This window comes from Perissodus microlepis, chromosome 1 (genome assembly GCF_051167445.1).
Source record: "Perissodus microlepis isolate ML-2025 ecotype Zambia chromosome 1, ASM5116744v1, whole genome shotgun sequence".
In the NCBI taxonomy this organism is placed as follows: Eukaryota; Metazoa; Chordata; class Actinopteri; order Cichliformes; family Cichlidae; genus Perissodus; species Perissodus microlepis.
Window position 1 is genome coordinate 22,761,044 of NC_140461.1, and position 17,536 is coordinate 22,778,579.

At 37.8% G+C, this 17,536-nt stretch overlaps 1 protein-coding gene across 1 annotated transcript; it reads right to left on the bottom strand.

Moving 5' to 3' along the window:
* Positions 1-1,083: 1,083 nt before the first annotated feature.
* LOC146393833 (trace amine-associated receptor 13c) lies at positions 1,084-17,044 on the bottom strand. The gene is made up of 3 exons (XM_084935951.1): positions 16,338-17,044; positions 5,368-5,735; positions 1,084-4,312 (listed from the first exon to the last, which is right to left on the bottom strand). Exons 2-3 carry the CDS (start codon positions 5,648-5,650, stop codon positions 3,420-3,422), a joined length of 1,176 nt encoding a protein of 391 aa, XP_084792077.1. The 5' UTR covers positions 5,651-5,735; positions 16,338-17,044; the 3' UTR covers positions 1,084-3,419.
* Positions 17,045-17,536: the final 492 nt, after the last annotated feature.

A 17,536-nucleotide genomic window follows, 5' to 3' on the forward strand; every position in this document is an offset into this window, starting at 1 on the left:
ATCTTTAGGCATGAAAAGATGAATAAAAATACGTAAGAAAAAATCCTGATTGAGGTTGTCATAATTCATCCATGACAGGGTTAAATAACAATAATTACAATGAAACACGGCATACATCTATAGTAACATTAAACGACCAGAGGGTGGCAGGGTATGGAGTGACACATCAGTGTCCAATGTAGTGGTCTATGTGCAAGTATACCATCAACACTGACACAAATACAAGAAAACAGTCTTTGAATAGCTGCTCACTGTAGTGACCAATATGTGTGAAAGGGTTAAATAAATAAAACATATTAATTGTGAGCTTTATATTTGCTGGCAGGTAAATTCTTATTTTATTTTACATCGTCGTTTTCTAATATTTTCCCAGCTACATGATTGGCTTATCTTTTTGTCTTTTTTGCAGTTTCAAATCTTTCATCCAAATATGCAATCACAAGCTCCACAGATTCCTCCTGTTCCCTGATTTTGGAGGCTGATTTATTATGTAGTGTATTTTAGGACTTTTCAGACTTCCTAAAATCTAACTTGCCTATCAGCAATTACAATGCGATTGTCCATTTAAAACACATTAGCATCAATCAAATGTTTCTTAATATTGCCCAAAAACAAACTTCCATGTACCATATGTCAGCATATTTGACATTAAAAACCAAGGTACTTGTGTGTGGCATACCAATTTCTTTTAAATTTCATTGCTGTGGTAAAGGTGACCAGTGAGCTAATAAATGTACTTTCCAAATCTCAAACAATCCCTTCATGGTAAGTTACAAAAAATGTTTTCACTCTTATGTCAGTTGAACTGTTGGATTGCTGTTTATGGATTCACAGAATAATCTGTAAACTGCTTACAGCAGCAATGGCAAGAATAACCTCCTCCCTGCATTCAAAGGGATGTCAGTTGTGACAGAATAGCTAAAATTAAGCTATTCTGTCAAGAAATAAATTAATGACATTTTATGCTTCAAAATTCTCATTATTTATAAATATAATTAATTCGTACAATACAGAATTAAAATAAGTACACAAGAAACACATTATTTCATGTTATACGTTGTATGTTATACCCTGAAAAGATACGCCGACACAGCATGAGGGTCCGCTATATATCATAATGTTTTTATTCTACATCTCTGTGGCTGGAGTCCCATTCATTTAGTCAGTACTGATTTAATAAATACACAGATCATTCTTTAATATGCAGACAAAATACAAAGCTAAAAATAAAAATCTGTCCAAAATAATATTTGTGTCCGACACCTGGCACAATGGAAATGGCTCACATAGCAACTGATAAAGTGCATTTCTGATACTTGAGGCAGACTGTTATCAAAATAAACTAAATTAATGGATTTTAAAAGTAACCTTAACCGTTTCCTATGAGGAGGCTGCAACATGATTTCTAATTACAAACAAACCCCATTATAAATTAACAGGTGACAAAAACACTGCTGTCATTAAAAAACAACACAAAAACAAACAAAAGATTTTAAAAAAACATTACAAATAAACTACTCATTATGCAGTTGTGGTCGTTGTGGCTCCTTGACATACTTTTTTCTCTGAAATTTTTGAAAGGCTCATTAAAGCCCTTTGAAAGCAAGGTTTAGATTTGGAGAGAGGAAACAAGGACACCCGGGGAGAGGATATGGATTTGTTGTGGCAGTAGACTCACTGCAAGGACTTGCTGTTGTGCAGTTAATGGCCTTTTCAGTCACGATCCATAATATGTGGACAAACCTGAAAGCGTTTTTTAACTTTTTCAGAACTTTTTCATTTAAAGTTTTATGTGTTTCCATTTGAATGGCATTTACATTTCACTTATGGGAACTCTTGAGCCTCGGCTTTTTTGGAAACGTGTTAGGTGATGAAAACACCTCAAATTAGCTTAAACCAGGAAATGGCTTGGTCTAAAAACTGGATACAAAAACAAAACTCTCCGCCTACCAGCACCTCTAAACCTCACAAAGATGTTACTAAATTGTTTCTTTGTTGACACCAATAATCGTCTAGAGTGGTTACTTGGCAACTGTTTATTTGTTGATTTATTTTTTACCCTGGACATGAACCACAGAAACTCACATTTAAAAAAAAAAACTCCATTAAAAAAAAGAAAGGTAAGGAAACTTTCTATGTGTTTATAGGCAGATTTGATCATGTTTGTATAAACCCAGTCCAAGAGACAACATATGGGGCTTAATAATGAAGGTAATGCTTATTGCCAAAAACTGCAGTTCTTCAAATGACCACTTGAGGCTGATTTAAAAAGCAAGTCAGTGGTAAAATGGTCAACATCTTAGCAGAAATAAACATGTTTACTACCTGTAAAAAAAAAAAAGTGACTACAAAGACATGACTTATTATGCCCACAACACCACAACAACTTAAACATGATGTAATGTAGATATTTAGGTTTTTTTTAATAAAAAAAATAATAAATTTCCTCTTCACTAAAAATCCCCAACAATGAAGACGATCACAGAGCTGAAGAAGCAAGCATGGAGCTTTCTGTGCAGCCACTTGAGAGGTGTGAAAGGGAAGTGTATCAGGTTATGATAAAATGTCTTTCCCTACCTGTAATTTCAGCCTACCATCCACCTTTTCAATGTAGTCAATCTCTCCTCAAGACACTTTTATGTTTATAGACTCTTAAACACACTTTGGTGCACTTTCAAAGGCAGCACCTGCCATAAGTTATATTTTGCTGCCTGCAGAGCATCTTTACATTTAATACTTTCTGTTCCCAGGCTATCTTAAAGTTATTTTCACTTTCACTTGCTGTCTGCATTTTTGGGGAGACAAATTATAGGTGCAGCTTTTGGTCTTAGCTGCTGCTTCTCACCAACAACTGCAAAAAGTGTTTGTGAGCTCTAAATTAATCAAATGTGTTAATACAGAAGTGTCAAGAACACAGCTCGGGGTCTTTTGGAAGTTGTCTTCATCCGCATGTGCCCAATCATTTCCCTTTCTCTTGCTATGGATGAGAAAACTGTGTAGATTAATATCTCTTTTCTTGTTTCCTTTAGACATTTCGTAGCGTTCATACATTATGTACTTGGTTGTGAGACTGATGTAATGAGTCGAACTTGTTTCCATCATCAATCCAGAGTGCATTGCACATGTAAAATAATCACAGCCTTTATAGGTCATAATATGGAATAACGTTGCTACTTTTTTAATGGATGAAATTCATATGTTTTTAACATAATGCTTTAGCAAGAGAGATTATTGATGGCATATTAAGGACCACAAGTTGAAATAGGCAGGGTTCCTTTTTTCCTCTCTTTGAAAACAGGAAAGGGATGACAATCTTTTCACAGAGTAAGCGAATAAACCCATTCTTCACCTTTCTCTACTTTTTAAACTATTCCAAGTCATACTTTGGGTCACAGCCACAACACAAATTTACGCGTCTCTTAGTTCTTCTCACCATGCGGGGGGGATTGATCTCGTTGAAACAGCAGGGTCACACCCTTCCTGAAGCGGTGGTCCCTGACGCTGTAAATAATAACATTACAGCAACTGTTTCCTGTCAGAATCCAGAAGGCAAAAAAGGAGAAATTACACCAGGTGTATCCCACCACGTTCCCGAGCACAAACACTGCAATGGGCGTGAAGGATGCTGTAAAGGCAAATGTTAATATGCCAATTGTTTTGGCTGCTTTGATGTCTGAAAAAGAGGGCCTGTGAGGGCATCCTCCACCTCCTCCCCCTCCATCGCTCAGACTCCCCTCTGAGAGTAGTTTGCGTTTTTGGGAGTACCGCCGAATGCTAGTGAAAGACACGATATTAACAGCCAATGTGCCACCGAGCAGTGTGAAATCGAACGCTGGGAATAACAACAAGATGTTGGCATCAGGCGGGAGATGGCCTCCAAGCATGAGTGGGGTGTAGTTACACATGCGACTGCACTCATTGTACTCCAAAGTGAAGTTTCTGCTGAAGATGAGAGGCGCTAAAGCCAGCAGAAAGCTGGAAGCCCAGGAGAACAGGATGAGGAACAGAGTTCGTCTTCGGGTCACCAAGGCGTCCTTTTGGAGTGGCCACAGGATGGCCACACTGCGCTCCAAAGTCATTAGGAAGATGGTGCTGATGGAAACAAATGTGCATCCAGCAAACACTGGACCAATCAGCATGCAGGGCTGCCATGGGCTTACTAGTCCACCACGAGAAGAGGAGTTGGCAGGGGAAGTAGAAGTACCCTGATACCAAACAGGGGGCGTGGTGGTTACCATCAGAGAGATTTCAGTGTAGATGGAAAAAGGAACCACGAGGACACCGACCATCATATCTGCTATGGCCAGAGACACTGTCACAGAGAAGAAAGAAGAGGAAGATGTCATGTTGGATAGCTGTATTTAGTTTTCCTTATTATCATTTACTTAGCATTTTACCATTAATCACAAGATTTATTTTTAGGCCATTATTTGCAGAATTTAAAAAAACAACCTTTCTGATTTAGGTTTTCCATAAATTTAAATTAATCGGTTGTGCTGAATGAACTATTTAATATAATACTTTATAATCCCTTCTGGTCACTGACACCTTGTGAATGGAATGCAATACTTAAACATTATACATATAATATAATACAATTTACAATATATTTATTGCTTAAAATTAAAGATCCTCTTATGAGATATAAGAGGATCTTTAATTTTTTTTCAGTCTAGAGAGATTCTAGACTGAAAAAAAAAGGCTTCTTTAATATTACTGAATTTTACAAACAGGAAATTAAATTTTACTAAGGAATTGTTTTTACGTTTCTTGAAATTAGAGCCCTACCAATATAATGTTGAGGGACGATATATTGCCCAGTAATATCTATGTGATATACCAGAGGATAAATTAAAATACAAAAGGAAAGAAGAGGTGGAACAAACTCTTATAATCTTGTTGTTAGTATTAAGGTTGCATAGTTTGTCCACCAGAGGGCACTCTACAACGTTCCTGCGTGTGTTTGGAACCTCACAAACACAACAGCCTGCAGATACAAGCAATGTAAACCAGTGATCTATGACTTAATGTAGCAATATGAACAGAATCGTTATATTATATTAGTAAGGAGTTATAAATAACTGCACATAACCAATGTCAGGTAAATCTGTTTATGTTTCCTGTGCCTGAAAGAAAAAAATATATCGGCTGATATCAGATTTCATATCAAATATCGGTAAATATCTGATGTTGGTCGGGCTCTACTGGAATCAATCCATGAAACTTGATTTACACTCTAGATGTACATGTTAAGATGTGGTGATAAAGCAGTTCAATTATTATTTTTTAATTCAATTCAATAAATGTTATTTATACAGCACAAAATTACAACAAAAGTTACCTCAACACACAGTTCACAACATTTACCTTTCAGGTATCCCTGTGGTGTTCTCGACTGTCTGGTCTGCACAAACACTGTAAGTGTGACCACGTTCCCAACCACGATGGCAAATGCTAGGCTGACCATGAATGCCACTGCCAAGGTGCGATTGAGAACCCCACAGCAACACACGGTACATAGTGGGGCCAGTGAATGGCCTGACCCCAGTCCTGCCTGAGCAGCTGCAGTCAGGTTAAACGGACAGTCAGTGGTCACCAGCAAAGCTGCTGTACTCCCAGGAACACTGACGTTGGGAAGCAGAGCAGTCATGTCCCAGGTTAGACTGGTTTTAAGGCTTGTGATGCAGTGGTGGCGGGACCACTCAGGAGACCATGTCCTGGACTGGGAAACTCTCCTAATGGGAAAAAAATAGGTAAGCAGTGAAAACCTTATATCACATAATAAGCACATTATGTCCAACAGTTAACAGTCATGGTATTTCTCTTTTTGATGGCCGAATTGAACCAATGTTTTTTTTCTAATTCTCTATTTCTAAAAAGATTTTCTAAATGCAGTTGTTAAAAATCGCATTAAATTTGTTATTTCTCACGATTTCAATAGAATTTTAACTTTTGTTTTTTAACAAATGTCAGATAATTTTAGGTCGCTCATACCAGACACAATAGCACTTTTGCAGCACTCAAAATCACATCATTTAAAGCTTTGAATCAGTTACTGCAGTCTGCAGCAAGCCTTTTAATATATATGTATCATCTGCAAATTTAGGGATGTTTGATTTTAACCTCTGAAAGCCACCATAAGACATAAGTGGGTATACTCTATATCTTTGCTGCCATTCAAAGAGTGGCATTAAAACAGTTCTTACAAACATAGATTTTAATATAAATTGAAGCATGTAATCCAATAATATGCTTGACTCAAAGGGTTTGAAGTGCTAAAAGTCTGTAGTATATGACATGTGTAGGGTAGAGAGGTTGTGCTTATGTTGCAGTACAAATATGTTACACTAAAGGCTGAATAAAAAACAGCCTTACAAATCATAGGTAGTCTTCTTTTTCTCCAGCTGGAGAGTATTGGCACTGAATTTATTACTTGTGTGTACCAGCTACGTGCTGTTTCTGTGCCCTAACACTGTTGGAAGCACCTCGATGCTGTCAGTTCCCATGCTGAAACTCTGAGTTCAGTACCAAATGTCTTTCTCAGCTGACAACTAAATACACGAGTCCTTCAATCATTTATGCTGTTCACTGAGCCAGAGAGCAGGAAGGTACGCACAGAGGACGAAACAAAAGGTAACAGGAGTGGACATATTCAGACCAGAGCAAAACCAAATCAAAGCCTGCATTTGCTGTGCAGCTTTGTGTGCAGAAACATGGTCAACAAAACATCACAGCTGTGGCTGAAATCCTTTCACTAATATCAGCAGGGAATTAGAGGTTCTTGAGAAGCAAGGGAAACACTTGTGTATTTCTTCTGTGACTGGCTCATGGCTCAGGGTTGAATTAAGATCAGATATGAAAGACCCTCAAAGCTTGTCTGGAAACAAGGGCCAGATATAAAACAACCTGACGTTTTACTTGTTATTAGCAATATAGTGAAGTGGTTTTCACATTTGCCTAACAAGAAAAAGTTTGATCCTGGGCGGAGACAAAAAAAATGATATGATATCACAGAAACGATATCCCGCTAAATATCTGCTAAACTAAACACGTGGTGACCCTTCGTGAATAAGGGATCAGCTGAACGTAGCTTTATGAACAGAAAAATAAATGTATATTTATAAAGCTGATAAGAAATTTCATCATTTTGAAATTTTGGTCACTTTGTTATTTGTTTTAATTAAGTGACTCTTACTGAGATGTAAGATTTTACAAACAATAAATTAGATTACACAGATGCACCTTTGGTAAAAGTGACTTCAGTCTCCAGCATGTGTGGGTCAATCGTTTACTTGCTGGAAACACTTTTACTTCCTGCTAATGTTGATAAGGCCTGTCAGATTGCAAATGTCTAGATGTCAGTGGTGTGTTCACACTTATCACCTGAGTAAATTATAAACAGTGTTCTCATTATTGGAGGTTTTCCATCCCTGGTTATCTGGAAACGAAAAAAAGACATTTGGTTGTCTGACATTTCTGTTTTTCATGTAACAAAAAGATTTTGGATCACTCCTAACACCTTATTTTAATTTGTTATGTTCTGTATTGGCTGCTTTATCTCATTTGCTTTTCAAAATACTAGAAATCCTAAGTATGTGATTACTTTTCATGTTTACCCATCGTTTGCGTATGCTTATGAAACAACGGGGCATGCTGTTCCTCATAGGTACAAATGAGCTTTCGCGGTTTTCTCACCTTTTCGCGTTGTAAAGTAAAGAGAAAGAGCTTTATTTGTCTTCTTGTGCTTTCAAAGCAAGGCTTTCCTGTCAAGCTCTCGTCACTTCTGATATTTCTTCCTCTGAGCTCATCTCTTTCATGTCAACCCTGCCTCAAAAGACAATTACGAATCTTTCGTTTTCATGGTTATGTTGTGCTGAGAAATGCAATTGCTGCTTGGATTGTTTAGAGACATTTTTTCAGAGCAAACGATGTTCTACATTTATACGTCCTGGCCACAGCAGCAGTCATATGAATGCAAAGGATAGACATGTGAGTCCAAAGTGTGAAGAGCGAGCACACTCCTGTCTGTGATTAATTTTGGGCAACAATACCAACTCGGTCAGGGTGGTATTGTTGTATTGTTCAGTCTCTTTCTGCATAAAACTAGAGTGCAGTCTGATGTGTGCTGACAGTGTCTCAACACAAGCTTAAAAATATGTTGAATACTTCAATATTAACATTGTTTGTCTTTATCCTAACAGAAACATAATTTGGTTGGCCCCATATGCCTCCATGAAAACATTATTGTTGTTGCAAATTAGCTGCACATAAATAACAGCAGACACATCCGGTGCATTTCTGTAATGTTTGTTTTTTGGTATCATGTTCCTGAGTTTCCCAAAGACCCCTCTGCTGCTCAAGCACGCTTAGGAAAATGCACAGCTGTGGCTCTCTGTGGAGTTCTGTTAAAATGAATTTTACTTCCTCGCCGTCTCACAGCCCCACTGTGGTGCATCTGAAAGCTAACAATGGAAAGTTGTCGTCAGTGAAACCCAAACTGTCATTTAGTTGGAGTCATGTCTCTTTCAGCTGCGGTTCACAGCAAAAACCAAGGGGCAACTTCCAGGGTTTTAAAATTAGGACAATGGAGAAGTGTCATTAACTGCAGCTCCTTAAAGGAAGTCAGTCCTTCCAGACCCGCCATGATAAGATTACACTTTAGAGCAGAAATAAGCAGTCGTTGGATGCTTTTATCATTTTTCTGCTTTTTGTTGTTGTTGTTTTGCACACTTAACACTGAGCTACAGTATCGATCATTCAAATAAAAAAGGCACCTTACTCAAGTGATGAACCAGTGTTGTGTTTACACAAAACAGACAACTGAACCTATTTTAAATTGTGTCTTTATGCACTTTGTTAATTTTAAACTTTTGTTCACAGTGTCATTAATATATGCAGAGGAGCTCAGAGAGGTAAAACTGTGAGTGTTACAGTGAGCCATCTGTAAACACAGTGGAGGCTCTGTCACGGTTTGAGGCTGCACTTCAGGCAGTGGTGTTGGAGATCTTGTCAAAATTGATGGAACGTATTGTTGGATTTGTATCCAACATGCAATACTATCTGGAAAGCATCTGATTGACTACGATCAAAAACACACTGCTAGTGCAGGAAAAATATGCTTGGGCAGAAAAACACATCATTTAGGATGATCAGATTGGCCTCCTAAGAGCCTGGACCTCAGTATTATTGAACCAAAACAGAACAAGGCAGCCAACATCCAAGGAAGGGCTTTGAATGTTCTTCAAGAAGCCTGGAGAACTATTCCTGAAGACTACTTCAAGAAATTACAAGAACGCTTACCCAGGGAAGTGTTGTAGAATAAATACTGATTTTCAAGCTTGTTAAAAATGTACTAACTCATTTTCCAAGCCACGTATAAAGAAACTTGAGACGTTTTCACAGTGCTCTGTAGTCTATGCTGTATCGTGCCAAAAGAAAGATCTCATTTCATTGCTTCCACCCTTGTAAATTAGTTTTATTTAACACAAAATATGACATTTAAAGCTATAAACAATTATTTTTCTGTATTTTTATGACTTTATCAGCGGCCAGAATATTTCTATGTTTTGTTTTTTCTTTGTTTTCTTTTTTACAGATTATACTAGATTATAGTTTATAAGACTCAGACCAAAAACTTAATATCCCTGTCATTTAGTGGATTTCATTCTTAACCACATTTCAGTGCTGCAGTGGCCAAAGGCATTCATTTTATTAGCCAGATATGTTGAAAATCAATTCTGAGCTTTGAAGAATCGTTATCTGTTATTCAGTTCAGCAAAATTCAGATTGTGAGAAAATCCATCTGCCCTTTTGATTTTCTCTAAAGCTTGATATTTGCTCCCCCTCTGTGTCGGTAACACTAGGCTGCAGGCACAATGATAACTCAGCCTGAACAAGGCCAAGAGAGTGTTTAAAGAAGACTGTTTTCATTTTACAATTTATGAAAGCAGCTCTTGAAAATCTAAAATTATTAAAATGGGTAGCAGTGAATGGTGAGGAATTATGACGTCAAGCATTGTTCAGCCTTTGACTGTTTCGTCTTTTTATGAGTGCATTCTTTTGTCTGAGAAAGATACAGTGTCATAGGGGTGTTTAAAAAAACTGATTCTAGTCTAAATTATATGCTCTTAAAATCAACAGGATTAGACAACTGCTTTCAAGTCAGAGTAATTATTTTACTTTAAATTTCCTGATGGTGCTGGTGGTAAAACAAAAGGAAAATTATTTAAGGGAGGATGGGAGATGAACCTCATTAAGGGGCTTTTTGCCCTTACCTTGAGTGAAGATGACAAGCGGAAGCCTTCCCTGTGGCAAGACCTCAGGCACAGTGAGACAAGCAGCTGACAGCAAAGACCACACACACACACAACAAAATAGGCTGCATGATGATTTACATACGAGCTTTTTCACAACTTGAAATTTCAAGTCCTCAAGACAAAGGTCATTTATTTTTTATGTCTCAGTAGAAATCAGTTCTGGACCAAAGATCCAACATCTAAACTGCTTAACTATCAACAGTTACCCTGCGCATTTGTTTGTGGGCGTTACGACTGCTGTTTTTGTCGTCTTGTGCGACTGATGTGCTTTTCTTTCCTTTTATAAAAAGCCCTCCATTGCTGTGTCTTAAATCTGAGTAAGAGTGTAATAATTAGAGTGTGCAGATTCCTGCATGGGATTGGTGTGGATGTTTACAGCTCAAAGATGGCCGCCATCGAGAGAGGCTTTGTACACCTTTTCTGTTACAGCCCGCCACAGATTTACTGGATACTTTATTAGGTGCTCTTTGCTGCTATTTCCCCACATTTTCTCCAACATAGTTCTATATTAGGTTCTTTATAGTATGAGGAGATAATAAGAGGTGTATTAAAAAGTCTGATTTTAAATTTCCAATCAAATTCTCTCTACAATTGACTTCTTATTCCCTCTTGACAGGTTTTGCACAACTCTTCTCATATATTATCTGTGATTATAACATTTAATTCTAGTTCCCATCTCTCCTTAATATAGCCTGTGTTTTGGCATGACTCCTTTATAATCCTTTTGTAAATATGAGAAACATGTTTCTTAGCTGGGAGAGGTTTTTCCATAATATTAATAAAGTATTCTTCTATGCTGTTAGGAGTTTTATTAATCTTTTTCTTTATGGTTCAGGTATCTATAGCAGTCTTTAGAGGGGAGTTAGAATTGTTCCTGAAGTTCCTCTGTTCCCTGTCTTGTCATGGCACAGATTCAACAAGGTGCTGGAAACCGTGCTCAGTGATTTTGGTCCATATTGACAAGATAGCATCACACAGTTGCTCAATATACAATAATGCTTAGTTGTTATCAAGGGGCCCAAAGAGTGGCAAGAGAATATCCCCACACCATTACAATACCAGCCTGTCACTTCTCACCCTACTACCTGGTTTGCAGCAGAAGTTGAGACTTCTCAGGCAAAATTTTTCTATCTTCTGTTGTCCAAATTTGGTCGACCCATGGAAACGTTACTCTTAGTTTACTGTTTTCAGCAGACAGGAAAGGCAGCCGGTGTGCTGCTGAAGGTCATCTGCTTCAATAGTTGACCTATCAAGCATTCAGAGATGCCTTTCTGCATACCTTGGTTGCAACAAGTGGTTATTTGAGTTACTGATGCCTTCCTATCATTTTGGAGCAGTCTGGTCATTCTCCTCTAACCTCTGGCATCTACAAGCCATTTTCACTCAGAGAACTCGATATTTTCTTTTTCAGACCATTCTCTGTTAGAGATAAGTGTGCGGAGAAAATCCCAGGAGATCAGTCGTTTCTGAAATACACAGACCAGCCCGTCTGAGACAATCAACCATTTGAGTTATTCTTGCCTTCCTATAAACTCAAAGTAGTCTAGCCATTCTCCTCTGACCTCAACCTGATTCAGACGATTCCCCATAAACCCTGGAGATGGTTGTGTATTTCAGTACATCAACAATGTCGGAAATACTCAGAACAGCCCATTTAACATGAACAACCAGGCCACATTCGGCCATGTTTCATCTATTCTGACGCTCGGTTTAAACTTTAGCAGGCTGTCCTGTTCATGTCTACATACGTAAATGCATGGAGCTGCTGCTGATGTGAAAAGCTGATTAGATATTTGGATTACTTTATTGAACAGTGGAGCAGGCATACTTAATAAAGTGGTTGCTGAGTGTATGTAGTGTGACTCTACTTCATAGAGTAGTTGGTGCTTTGTTCTCAGATCTATTTTCTTTGTCTGTTTTCTGATGCACACAGTTTCACGAGTATCTTTTTACTTTTCTCCATTTTATAAAAAAAAATCCTTCACATTTCATTTTTGCTTCTGAACATTTCTTACTCTGCATTCAGCCTACATTGTTTGCAGAACTCTTTAGTCAGGAAGGTTTTGATGACTCAGACTTTAAAGAGTGGTGAACTATTCAAATTTTGAAAAATGTGAATGGGGTTTGGATTGTTGCAGCTGACTCAGGTACTATGTAAAATTCAGTAACTGCCAAATCGACTGAGAAAAACTGTAATGATCAGTTGAGCAGGTGAATGTATTTTGAACAGTTTTCTCAGGTTTTTGTGAATGAGAACGGCATCGCTGTCCTTTGGTTTGTTTCTTTTGCTAATACTATGTTAGTTGTGATTCGTTACATTAATATATGTTTATTTCATCTCCAGTTTTAATGAATCTTATCATTAATTACATCATATTAACTGCAAAAGTAGTTGCAGTGGCTGATAGGCACTCTGCCATGTCCACATTTTAGCACATAGCAAATAACAAATAAGTCTTCACATAATGACGATTAGTCATGCTCAGTCACTTCTTTAATTGATATAGACTTTGCAGGGCTGTCTACTGTGTAGTATGTTTTAAAAAAAAATATTTTCAAAAAATTCAATGTGCGTCATGTTTCTGAGGTATGAAAGTAGTAAATATATAAGCTATAGTATCAGTTCTTTGTGTGTATTCGAGTGAAATTCTCCTGTTTCTCACCTCTTTTGGTCTTCAGATCTTCCCTGACTTTATTTATTTATTTGTTTACTCAAGAAATAAATTGTTGAGTTAACAGCCATTTACAAGACTTGTTATCAGGTCTTTTTCTACAGGAATGTAGTGTTGACAACAATGCAAACCGATATGAGGAATAACAGTGAAGATGATGGCCATTAGAATAAATAATTTTGGAAATATAGATGCCTCTGAACCCTGTAAAGCCTGAACCATGAAATAATTGCCAGACACTCTAATTTTTTAATTTATTGACATTTCCGACAGATTGAAAAAAAGTTTGCGTTTGCATGTGTGAGTATTAATTGGATAGTTTTTGCTACATCTAACGTCTTTAGTTTTTTCTGGAAAAACTTTTTTCTGACTAAATAACTCTGACTTAATAAGTCATTTCTAATTATTTATTCGATTAAGTGTTCATTATTGGTTTCTAAACACGTGCACAGATAAAACTACCTGAAAGAAGCTCCAGTAACAATGCTGTGCTATATGGAGTCCATTGTGGTGGAATAGCTGCATTTAGGTTGTTGTTCTTGCATGCAGTGAACCTTCTTTGACAGGGCTGTGTCTCTGAGTGACAGATTATGTAGGAAGACCGTGGGGGCCCGGTCAGGGCTCTCGAGCCAGGTCGCCTAACGCACACAGGGGTCATCTGCAGTAATAAGTGGGTCAGAGTCGCCTGAGGCCGACTGCCACAGCACATGAGCAGAAATACAATTTTGTCTTCACATCTTGGCCTGTCATTCTGTCTGTGTTTGTTTCACTGTGTACAGCAAACACATACAGGCACACATTTAAAAAGGGTTGTTTTATAACCCTGTTCACAAAAACAGGGTTATAAAAAAAGAAGTGGGGACACTATAAAATGTGAATAGAGAACCTTATTAAAGGTTTTACTTTATTTAAAATAGTACAAGACTAACATTTCTAATGTTTGAACGCAGAAGTTTTGTTGAATATGATGCCAGCAACGTCCAAAAATTGGATGGACAGGAACATCACAGGGTTAGGGTTCAAAGGGTTTAAAGAGCATTTAAAGAACACCAGGTGAAGGCACTGCTGTGGCTCACCTGGTTGAGCTGACCACCCTCCTGACCATTCTAGGAAACCAGTGCCAGTCTCTCCAGTCAAAATATGAAAAAAAAAATGTGATTCATTTATAAAATTGACAAAGATCCATCTCATATCCTTTTGCCAGAGTATGAGCTGCTGTCCTCAGACTAATCTATTTAAGCTGTAAGCATCTAATTTCCCATCCACACCTGGGATGGTCTGAGCTTCTGCAGTGCATGGGCTCATCTGTGTAGACCATTATTGCTAAATGATGTTGCAGACTTTGGAGTAATGCATGATGACATTTTACAAAATCTTTCAGGGAAGGACTCCTAATTTCATCCACACAATGCCAAATCGCCTTCTGCATGTATTACAGCACCATGGCTCATAACAAAGAGTCTGCCTTCAGTCCAGAGTCGTCCCCAACTTAAAATTGCACATTATGAAATGATGAAAAAATGTGAGAAAGGAAGCCCTGGATTGTTTAGTAACTAAAATATCAACTAATAAAAGGAAAGGTGTTTATCTCTAGAGTTACAGCAGTCGGTATCCTCAGTTCCCAAATTGAAAAACAAGGAGGTGATGAAACGTGTGGTAAACATGGCTGTGTCCCAACATTTTTAAACATGTTGCTTTTGTAATAAATGAAAGTAAGTGTTCAAAAAACAAAATAAAACAATTATCCTTGTACTATTTTCATTTAACTTTAGAGTCTGAATGATCAAATCACTGCAGTTCAGTTATATAGTTGTATGCAGTTTATAAAGCATTGAATTTTTTTTTTAAATGAGTTCACATTTTTGCCTTTGTTCGTGTGTTTTTGACATCATTGGGAATATTTTTGCTCTTGTTCTGTCTGAAAAAAAAAATCTCTGGCAGTGTTTGTTGTCACTTCAGTAGTTTCTCAGTCTAGCTTTTCTTCTTTTTATTCCATTGCTTAAAATTTCTTAACATTACACTTAAAATGATGATCTGAACACTGAAAAAGCCCCTTTTTAACATATAAAGATACCCTATATGGAGAGATCATATAAGACATTCAGGGTGTACCCCCCTCTTTTATGGACTGCAACATCTGGAAATACTCTGGAAGTCCCTCAACCCTTTTTAAACCACTTAAATTAGGTTTTTCTTTTTCTGTGTGTGGTCTTTGCTGTGCATTTAGGGTAACAAATGAATACTTAGAGAGTACAAGAACAACAAGAAGAACAAAAATAGTTTGAGGGATTTTTAAATGATCCCAAACAAACTGAATAAAAGAAACCGTGCATCACAGACTTGACATTCTGGTATTTAACTGTAAAAACATATCAAACATTTGACAAATGTCCAGTTTACGCTTTTACATTTACACCCTTCTTCTCAGGTTTGTTTCCCGGGAGAAAAAAAAATAGAAATCAATAATTTATAAATTAAAACCTATGTTTCTTTAAAATTACACTACAATTTCTAAAAGCTGTTTCCGTCAGTGATATCATGGTTCTCAAGGATTGCTATTGCCTTGTTTCCCAGTAATGGTATTTAATAATGAACTAAATACATTTGAAAAGTCCCATTCACCCACAAGATGAAGAACTTTTTACATCAGAGCATGTGTTTCTGGACTTGTCCTTATATGTCTTTACATCCTGTCTGTCCCTATCGAAATTATGCACAGCTAACAGACATCACACCCACCTCTGGACTCAGCCAACAGCTGCTGCATGCCTGAATGGTCAGACACCAAGCATGATACACCTGACAGATTAGCAGGTTAGTATGAAGCATTTTCCCCAATACAAAGCACTGAAGGGTTGATTAGGCTGACACTGCTAGCTTACACTGATTAGGATTTCTTAAAAAGCTTCCAACTGAAGAAATGTTCTTGTTTAATAAAACAGAAGAAAATAAAAACACTAAAAACAACTGTTGTAAAAAATATCATTGAAACTGAACGAGACACGTATCTGTGTGGCCGCAGAGAGCTACTCAATGTTTGTGTCCAATAACAACCAGCAAAGAAAAATGCAATGGGACTATTTAAAATATAATTATTTTGGTAAACTTTAAGTGAAAATATAAGTCTTATGCTTCAAATAATTATAGTAGTTTTCTGAATGTTACACATTACAATTTAATTCTGTTAAGTGAGTAATTATGAGTTAATATTCAGAGCTAAATGCATACAGCGTGGGGATTTAGCCTTATATTATCAAGAAATTGTGTCTTTGAAATACTGTCAAAATAAAAGAGCTGCTGTCATTTAATCAAAACACAATTAACAAGAAATCTAATGAGACAATCTTACCGGCATTTCCTCAGAGCACTTGGCAAGACAGAGGTTGACAGCAGGAACAAAATCCAGTATTTAGATGCTGACTTAGTGGAAATAAATTCCTGTTAAACACCGTCCAGTGGAGAAGAAAGTGGAGCTGTAGTCCTCATCATTCATTCTCCCGAGAAGCACACATTAAGCACAAAGCCTCTCACACACTCCGGCTCTCTGTCCATGTGATTCAGCCTCTCCCCTCTCCTTCCTCCCACTCTCTCTCCTTGCATTGAGCGCTTAATCTCCAGTCCCCACTACTTCACTGTTTCCCCTCTCTACAGCTTATCACATGCACATGGTCTTTCCCTAGAGCTTCAAGGTAAAGTCCACAGCAGCACTTTGCTCCCTTTCTCTTTTTGTTTCCCTCCCATGTTTGGCCTCTCATGTGTCTCCCCCCACCCTCTCTCATCTTCTCTCTTTGGTCCTCGGTGCTCTGAACATCTGTCATGCTGTTGTGTCTCAGAGCTTCTGTTGCTGTTGAACTCTCACTTCCACGCCTCATTATCTGCATAGACTCTTTGTCCTCAAGCTTATTGTAGCTTTCTTACATGCTTTCACTTTTGAACTTTTCACGTGCCTGTGCTGCTGAAAATCATCTCTAGCTCCATTTCAATGGCACCCATCGTTTGCCCCTAGTGGTCTGGGCCCATGTGCAAAGCTTGTCTAGCTTGAGGGTCACATCCATCCTCTGTTGTTTTCCTCAGGGAGAAAAGACTACAGCTTTCAAGTGAGACCTCCTACCTTCAAATATGATTGGAAACACTGAACATCAGGTTTAAGGACACAGCACTGATTTGCTCTTGCCTTAACAAAATCTCCACGAGACGGGCTGAAGTCATTCAACAGCAAATGCACTGAGATTGAAATGGAAATTGAAGCATTTGGCTGAAGAAATGTTGATGAGGCCTGAGGAATAAACAACAGTGTACGTGCTGAGCAGCTTTATGTAACTTAATCCTCAAGGGGTTTGTAAATCTGCCAAATAAATAGGACATATCCCATGTTATAGTCAGGGAGCTATAGCCTGGTTTCTGTTCTGGTTGATTACATTTGGAGGCCTACCAACCTGAGTGACAGGTCTTTTGATGGTACAGCACTGTCAGCTATACATACTGTATCTATTGCTGTGTGAAGCCTGCAGACAAACTGAATGGCTCAAGCTCTGGTGGGAGTCACAC

Bases quoted from the DNA above. Each gene is read 5' to 3' on its own strand.
- LOC146393833 (XM_084935951.1), bottom strand. From the start codon at position 5,650: ATGACTGCTCTGCTTCCCAACGTCAGTGTTCCTGGGAGTACAGCAGCT. The intron at 4,313-5,367 runs GTAAATGTTGTG...TCTCTGTGACAG, and splicing joins ACCACAGGGATACCTGAAAG to TGTCTCTGGCCATAGCAGAT.